Source organism: Mus pahari, chromosome 10 (assembly GCF_900095145.1).
Source record: "Mus pahari chromosome 10, PAHARI_EIJ_v1.1, whole genome shotgun sequence".
In the NCBI taxonomy this organism is placed as follows: domain Eukaryota; kingdom Metazoa; phylum Chordata; class Mammalia; order Rodentia; family Muridae; genus Mus; species Mus pahari.
The window spans coordinates 50,506,288-50,515,259 of record NC_034599.1 but is presented as its reverse complement, the minus strand read 5'-3'; the positions used below and the strand labels follow the sequence as shown (position 1 = coordinate 50,515,259).

General features: G+C 41.2%; 1 protein-coding gene across 4 annotated transcripts in view; it reads left to right on the top strand.

The window, feature by feature from the left end:
* Nucleotides 1-8,972, top strand: part of Scaper (S-phase cyclin A associated protein in the ER) — a 345,780-nt gene that overhangs the window by 314,499 nt on the left and 22,309 nt on the right. For all 4 annotated transcript variants that reach the window (XM_029543011.1, XM_021206319.2, XM_029543010.1 and 1 more), the window contains one exon: nt 146-295. In XM_029543011.1, coding sequence (XP_029398871.1) covers nt 146-295 — 150 coding nt within the window. The remainder of the gene's footprint in view (nt 1-145; nt 296-8,972) is intronic.

Below are 8,972 nucleotides of genomic sequence, written 5' to 3'. Positions count from 1 at the left end.
GGAGGGAGGGAGGGAGGGAGGGAGGGGGGGAGTATAATGCCCCTCTAGCCACATAACAGTGAGTGTGCAGAGCCTGCACTTGCTGTATGATGTACAGCCCCAGCTTTCCCTGGGCTGGGAGTATTAACTGTTCCTTGTCTGTCAGTCTGTTGTAGGGGCAGAGGGCTTGTCCCTTGCATTCCGGCACATGGCTAGCTCCTTGCTAGGCCACTGCAGCCAAGTCTCCTGTGAAAGCCTCCTCCATGAGGTCATCGTCTGTGTGGGCTACTTCACTGTCAACCACCCAGATAACCAGGTAAGAGCCTCTGGAAGGTACCTCAGATGACTACTCCCAGCACTGAGGGTGTGAGGTATTGGAGTGAGAAAAGACAGGCTAGCCTGCTGGAACCCATCTGTCCTGTATGAAGGCCTTTAACCAGGCTCCCAGGATATGTTGCTGGCTTTATCTCTAAAAGGATATTTGATCTACACCAGATAGCACAAGGACCTCCTCTTAAAGCTATGAAGGTAAGATATTTTAGTAAAATATTTTTAAAGTACATAGAATCATCTTTTCCCTCCTGTACAGTCAGCTTCAAGTCCCATACTATATGGATGCCAATACTCTTGCTGTGATGAGGAAGCATCTGCATCTCTTGGCTCAGATCACTTAGCAAACATAAAGCTGTACTTGGCCTTGCTCTGTCTGAGTGTTCAGAGGCTTCCAGAGAGTTGGGGCAGAAGCTAAGAAGGCAAGGTTCTGGTATCTCCTGCTTGAGAGGCAGGCATAATTCTGTTCATGGCTACTTTATTTTGTTTCTGAGCAGGGCTTCTGTGAATGCATTCTCCTGCTTTATAAAAGTAGAATGTTTGTTATGAATTGGAAGATGATAATGAGGCACCTTCTTTCTCCTTTTATTTTTTTTAAATAAATCGTGGCACAACTAACACATCAAACTAATTCTTAATTACCTCATTTATATAGCTTTATCTAGACAGAAAGTTGATTGTATAGATTATAGCTGAGAAAAATATCTAAACGTTCCACTAACTTTTACTCTGAGCTCACTGGTTTTTAGTTTAAGCACATCTAAAATAAATGTGACTATTAGATTTTTCAGCCTAGAGCACACTAGAGGAAGACAGGAGAAGAGCTGAGTGTGCTGTCATAGCCAAGTACAAGGCAAAAAGATGCACACTAAGAGCTGCCAGTAGATGTCTAATGAGTAGGAAGATGGGAGAGAACAAGACAGGCCCAGAAGAACAGAATCACAGATGTGTAGGTTCATAGAAGCATTCAGCCCTTGGTAAACATGGGGGCAAAGTGGGCCTTCCGTGCGTTTTCTATAAGAAGGGTAAGGAATGGAAAGTACATTTGAAAAAAAAATTCTTGTGGTTTAAATGTAGAAGATGTAGGTGCTTAGAAAAAAATATATATATAATTTTTTTTCCTATTCCCAAACCCTGTTGCCAGAAGGCATTTGTTTGTTGCCTCCCACTGTGGAAATACTTAGGAAACTACTTCCCTTGAAAACAGTCAGGTTTCTGTCCTCTCTAAGGACCAAGCCCACAAATTGATAAAATTCTTAAAAACTACTCCAGAAACGATTGGTGAGGGGACTCTCCTATGTGGATTTCTTTCCTTTGTGTGTATCAGTCTACTGAATGACTTTTATCTCACTTTAAAGTTTCTTCTCGTGGTTATGACTAAAACGTATTCCATATTGTTATGAAAAAGATATGGCAAATATAAAGAATAAAATGGTAGCCCATTGTTTCTGATCTCAGAATTTGGAATAGTCAGTAACAGGTTTCCTTCCAGAGTCTTCTTAATGAACAATTTTATATAGCTGAAGTCATATTGCACATGTATTCATGTCTTGCTTTCTACACTTTCTTTTATACCAGAATATCATTTTTAATGGCTTTACTGTATGTGGACATTGATAGTTTACCTAAAAATTTCCTGTTTTATATGTAAGTGGTTGATGTTATATATCATGACACTCTGCTGCACTTGTAAAGAGCTGAGCAGTTTGTGAGTGTGCCGTTTAGCCATTCTACACTTAAGTGTGAGTGTGCAATTCTACACCAAGAGGTTTCATTCTTACAGTACATTTCATGCTACTATGCTTTGAAGCTTTTGGCAAAAAAATCATCTCTATTATAATAAGTTATGGATTCAAACTTCTGTGGGGTTTCTGAGTTTGTCTACGGATGCTAGCTCACACAGTCGTCCTCCATTTTAACATCCCATACTTGATCTCACCAGAGAGAAGAGAGACTGGAGCAGGGGAACATATATTAGGAGGAATAAGGAAAAAGCAGCTGAAATGGGTAGAGAGAGCATGGGGTAGGAGGGGAGAGAAGTGGAGGAGGAAGAGGTGGTCGCAGTAAGCTTTGGAGGTCACTGTTGAGAGGCAATGTCACTCAGAGGACAAAATTAGAAGAGTGAAAATGCCAGAGCTTGTGTCTTGATACCTTGCCTCCCACAAAGGTGAGGTGCTAAATTGATCATTTATTGAATCAGAGAACCCAGTCCAACTCTGTGACAGTTGTGGAAATACAACACAACTTCATGAGGAGAAAACAGAACAGGAAATACAAAACAAATTAACAAATGATAGAAAAGATTGTAAGAAGATTCTAAAAAGCAGAGATTTGTAGCAATGTAATTTCTAAGCATCACCTTGTCCTGTGGAGATCTTGGTGCTATTGTGCCCAGGTGCTGTCTCTCACCTCATCAGCACTACAGTGCAGTCATCAGTACAAGGTCAATTCCTGCCTCAGCTAGGAAACAGTGTTCTAAGAGGCAAGTTAAACCTCCTGAAACAAAGGAAAGCACTGGGAGACTGAAGTCAGGTGTAAGGGGCCCATCCGACGGTGGCCACTGAAGTCAGGTGTAAGGGGCCCATCCGATGGTGGCCACTGGAGTCAGGTGTAAGGGGCCCATCCGACGGTGGCCACTGAAGTCAGGTGTAANGGGCCCATCCGACGGTGGCCACTTATGTGTATTTTGGACAGCAGCTCCTACCCTCGAATGCCAGTATATGGTTTCTGGGCATAATGTGTGTGTCTCACTCGGGGAGACCCATAAAGATTCTAGGAAGTTATAAATAAGACCAGACACAATTTAGCAAGTAGAGGGCCTGGGTTTTAGCTCACCTCTGCTTCTACCCTATGTATGTGATCTTAGATGAATCGGTTCATGGATCTGTGACTGTTGAAAAATAGAGTAGTTCTCGAGAGCAGTGACATCTACACTGTGTATCTGTGTGTGTGTATATATATATATGTGTCAGTGCATGTCTGTGTATGTTCTCATTTATGTTTGTGTGTTTTCATGTGTATGTGTTCATGTGTGTGTGTAATGCTGCTAAATTGTAGGGCTAAAATGTTTCAGCCGCTAAATTATATGTTATGTATATTTCACATGGTTAAAAAAAAAAAGATTGTGCTGAGATATGCCTTGAGCCTGTAACATTAAAAGTCTGAGACTAGGACCATCGAGAGACCAGCATCTGATTTCAGAGGGGATTCTACACCTGGATTTGTGGTTTTTAGATCCTCCCTACTCTCCTCCAGATCCTGGCAGCACCAGACGGCGGAATAAGCTGCTGAACACTTTGTGGCAGCTTGTAATTTAAAGCTCACTATCTCTCGGCTTCTCCAGTATGAACTGAGGAGAACCATTGGTAGACACAGCAGACTTCTCATAGGTGACTTGTGAAACTCTGTGAGCCATGCCATCACCAGCAACAGTTGTTCTGTCTGCTGTGTCCCCTAGCCCAAGTGAGGGTCTGTGCCAGGATCTGTGGGTTAGGCTACATAGAGAAGAGCATAAGACAGACAGCCACAAGTCACTGAGGTGACAACTACTTGAAATTGGGGACTTTTCTACTATTAAAAGGGTGTGTATTTGCTTTCTTTTAAAAAAGAACTTGTTAGTTCCCTTTCCCACAAAACCACAAATTTGCTAAGTGAACATTTGCTAAGGAGATACAGTAAGAGCAGCTGTAAGCTCTTGCCCCAGTTCCATGTCTGTGGAGTTTTTACCCTAGAAGGTCATCTGCGCAGCCCACCTCACAGGCAGGCTCAGTGGTGGTGCCCCTTCTCACACAGCCCTCTTCTCCAGGAATCAGTTCAGCATGGTGGGAGAAATGGTGATTCTTAGTTCAGGTAAGTGTCCTGTTAATCTGCAGGGCATGGTTTTCCAGAGAGAACCCTTCATCTCCTCCTGGGGAAACAGTATGTCTCTCTACAAGACAGGGGTCCTGAAACCCTTGCTGCAGCCCACGTGTGTCTGATTAGGTGACTGCTTTGCATAAAGGATTGGCCTTTTTTTACTTGCTGCCACTTAGTCAATTAACTAGAAGGGCTGAGCCCCATGATACCACAGATCACTTCAGAAGAGTAAGCCAGATAATGAAAGCTAACGCCCTGTCCATGATAGAACCAATCATCTGTCCCTATAAGTTTACAGTATCTAATTAAAATGATGTTCTAATCAAAAGCTTCTCTGTAGTTTACATTTTCATGACTTTCTAAATTCTTTCCCATTTAATTATTATAATGAACATAATTAATATGTGCTGTCAGCTCCTCACTTTATTTACATTGTATTGGATAATTAAATTTGGTCTGATAATTAAATTAACTCAAATGAAAGATTGTATGACTGCCTGAATATTACTGTCATGGGAATAAGCACCTTTCAATATTCATTTTGATTAGTGAGTGCCTTTCTCATTAGGAAAAGCCTGATAGAGTCCAGGTACCTCAGCTTCAGTCTTTCAATAACTGAAACAAAGATCACTTTGGCCCACCTGTCCCATGCAGCCTCTCTGTAGTACCAGGAAGGAAGATCAGAGCCTTATACTTTCTCAACTCAGGACCCCTTTTTGTCCAAGAAATTGTTTCATGACCCAGAGTGGGTAAGTATATAAAATAGGTATTGAAATCAAACATTTATTGATAATAAATCATAAAGAAATTTATTTTGAAACAATCCTTGGACAATATAAGTTTACTATTTACTAAAAACTGAAGCAGCCAGACAGTGGTGGTGCACGCCTTTACTCCCAGCACTTGGGGAGGCAGAGGCAGGCAGATTTCTGAATTCGAGGCCAGCCTGGTCTACAGAGTGAGTTCCAGGACAGCCAGGGCTATACAGAGAAACCCTGTCTCGAAAAAAAAAAAAAAAGAACTATAGCAAATGTGGTTCTAATTAGATGGGCGTACCTATTTATTTTTACATAAATAAATATTGGCTGAATATTTGATACTGCAGATCATAGAGCATCTTCAACAGTTTTCAGAGTTGACTGAAATTTATAAACATCAGTATTAAGACCATCACTTCATATACATATGTAGTGCAAAATGGCAAAGGTATGATTAGTGGGAGGTATGACTTTCCGCAGGGAAGAGCACACCAACTAGTTGTTCAGTTCCCCGAGGCCAACTCTTAGGACATTCCAGTGGCGTTACTCATCAGGCTGCATTTAGGACTATATGTGCATATGCTAATACATTATCTATATGTAATAACAATGGGAAAGGCTTGAATTTGAAGGAGAGGAGGAAGGGGTTTATGGAAGGGTCTGAAGGGAGGAAAGGGATGGGAGATATGTAATTAAATTTAATCTCAGAAATAAAATTAATTTTTTAAAAAAGTATGTTTCAGGCCCTTAAAATTATGGGAAATTCTGTCCTAAGATGAAGACAAATTCATTTCATAGGGTTTTTTTTCTTTTATGAAATTCACCTTAGCAACTCCAACAGCAGTTTTTAAAATCAAACATTAGAACACAATTCAAAGATGCACTAATTTGATACTTACATGACAGTAGGAAAATATTAGAAGTCTTTGTTTTCTGTAATTAAACCATTATGTTTCTGAAAGAACAGAAAACTTTGCTTGTACACTAAAAACACTTTATTTCGTATCAAATATAATAGCTTTGAGTTGGAGCCAAGGTGTTTTGGGTATATTTGTTGATGCTAGGGTATAAAGTATATGTGTAGTTAAAAGTGCACAGGTTTGTATTCAGAATCACAGTGACAGTGAAGGTGCATGGGAAACCCTGCCCAAGTCACCTTGGAGTCGTCATATTAGATTTTGCATTAATGTTTGATCATTGCAATTTGAAAGCCTTTTCCTGTTGCTATATTTTTTCAGTCACCTCAGTCATTTATATGTCCTCATAATGATCCCACAATTCAACAAGCTGGAATATAGATCGTGTAATTGTGTGCTCTGCACTGTGTTAGAGGCACCTGGATGCTTCTAGGAATTTTAGGACAGGCAGGGAGGCTTGTGGGGTTCTGTGCGATTGTTGTGGTGTGTCTTTTCCAGTCATTTGATTTGTTCTTCTTTTTGTTTTAGTTTGGGTTTGTTTTTTGTTTTTGTTTGTTTGGTTGGTTGGTTGGTTGGTTGGTTGGCTAATTATTATTGTTTTGGCTTTGTTTGGGGTTTTTTGGGGAGGGGGGAGGAAGGATTGTTATTGTTTTTCAAGGCAGGGTTTCCTGTGTAGCCCTGGCTAACCTGAAACTCAGAGATCTATCTGCCTCTGCCTCTAGAGTGCTGGGATCAAAGACGTTCGCCACCACCACCGTGGACTTGTTTGTTTTGAGATAGGATCTCACTGTATAGATCCGGCTAACCTCCAAATCTCAGAGATCCTCTCATCTTTACCTCTTGGATGCTGGAATTAAATGTGTGCACCACCATACTTGGAAAACATTTAAATCTGCTGCACTCTTGCCATTTCTTCTACATAAGTAATTTCTCCATTTTACTCCATCTGCAGTTAAGAAAGGCTTGGTTGTCATTTGTTGCAGTTGCTTAGCAGAGTATTTGCCACTGAGCTACAGCCTCGGACTTTCCTTTGTGGTGTTGAATTTTATTTTTTAATTTCTGTGTATGTGTATAAATCAAACAACAGTTGTGGGAGCCAGTTTTTTCCTTCCACCATGTAAGTTCTGGGAACACAGGCTTGGCAGCCAGCACTTTTACTGGCTGAGCCATCTCACTGCCCTTTCTTGAGTTTTGTCTTATTTTGTTTATATTATATTTGTTTGCAATGTCAGGGCTTGAAATCAGAGCTTCATACATGGTAGGCAAGTGCTCTTCTGCTGAGCTCTATATCCCTGGCTTCAGTTGTGTTTTGAGAATGGCAGTTTGCCTAGCAGTTTCCCGAATCACAGCCCAGCTTTTAGAGTGAGTGTTCAGACCTGGCCTAAGTCCTGCTCAAACATCCTTTTCTTACTCTTTGTCTTTCTCAAAGTCAGATGATCCATCCTGGGTCCCACCTACTAGGTACACTCCACTGAACTCATCTAGTCCATGAAGCATCTGCTGCTGCATTGGGCTGAGAGTGAAGAGCATGTCTATCACTCAGGGCCTTCCTGTCCTCCCAGTGCCAGCATCTCATTCTTGACCTGTCACACGAGCCTTCACCTGTCTACATCTTTTTCCTACGATTGCTATAGCTCCTTTTAGAAGGTGGAAGTCATGTCTAAGGAAAAGCCCAAGAATTTCAGTAATATAACTATTTTAGAACCAGGTTATTATCAGTATTATAGTACCAAAGAAAAACATGGGACTTGAAGGACAAAAGTATATCATTAGGAGTAATATTTACCTAAATATGTGCCTACAATTGAAATGAAGAAGGCTGCCAGCCACTAACTCTCGCTGTGTATAACAAATTCACTCCCTCCACAGGATCCAAGCAAAAGACCTTTCACTCCCCTCATCACTTGTGACTTTTCCTACACAAATTTAGTGCAGTGACATATGCTCGCTGGATAGATAGATAGATAGATAGATAGATAGATAGATAGATAGATAGATAGATAGATAGATAGATAGATGGTCTTAGTTAAGACTGAACTGCTGACAATATGAACTAATCAGTACCCCCAGAGCTCGTGCCTCTAGCCGCATATATAGCAGAAGATGGCCTAGTCAGCCATCGTTGGGAAGAGATGCCCCTTGGTCTTGCAAACTTTATATTCCCCATACAGGGGAACACCAGGGCCAAGAAGTGGGAGTGGGTGGGCAGGGGAGCTGGGTAGGGGGAGGGTTTAGGGGACATTTGGGATAGCATTTGAAATGTAAATGAAGAAAATATCTAATAAAATAAGTTAAAAAGACTGCACTGCTGTGAACAGACCCATGACCATGGGAACTCTTATAGGGACAATATTTAATTGGGGCTGGCTTACAGGTTCAGAGGTTCAGTCCATTTTTATCAAGGCAGGAACATGGCAGTGTCCAGGAAGACATGGTGCAGGAAGGGCTGCGAATTCTATGTCTTCATCTGAAGGCTGCTAGGAGAAGACTGACTTTCAGACAGCTAGGATGAGGGCATTAAAGCCCACGATCACAGTGACACACCTACTTTAACAAGGCCACACCTCCTAATAATGCCACTCACCAGGCTTGCCCATATATATACACACTGAACCTGTAAGTCAGCTGCACTATATAATTTTTTATGGAGTAAATAAAATTTTTCTAAGTCTATTCCTTTGGTCATGGAGGAACTTTTTAAGTAAAAATACCCAGAAATAGACTATAAAGGTCTAGTCTTTACTCAAGGTCTCCTGAAATAAGGAAATTTTATACTACCATTGCCAGTCCCAGAAGGAGCCATAATGGCGGCACTAGTATCTTTCTATATCTATGTGGCCCTGACCAAGTCACTGCCCATCTCTGGACTTCAGTTTCCTGTCTATAAAAAGAATTAAGTCTCACCGGGCAGTGGTGGCGCATGCCTTTACTCCCCCCACTTGGGAGGCAGAGGCAGGTGGATTTCTGAGTTTGAGGCCAGCCTGGTCTACAGAGTGAGTTCCAGGACAGCTATGGCTACACAGTGAAACCCTGTCGAAAGAAAGAAAGAAAGAAAGAAAGAAAGAAAGAAAGAAAGAAAGAAAGAAAGAAAGAAAGAAAGAAAGAAAGAAAGAAAGAAAGAAAGAAAGAAAGA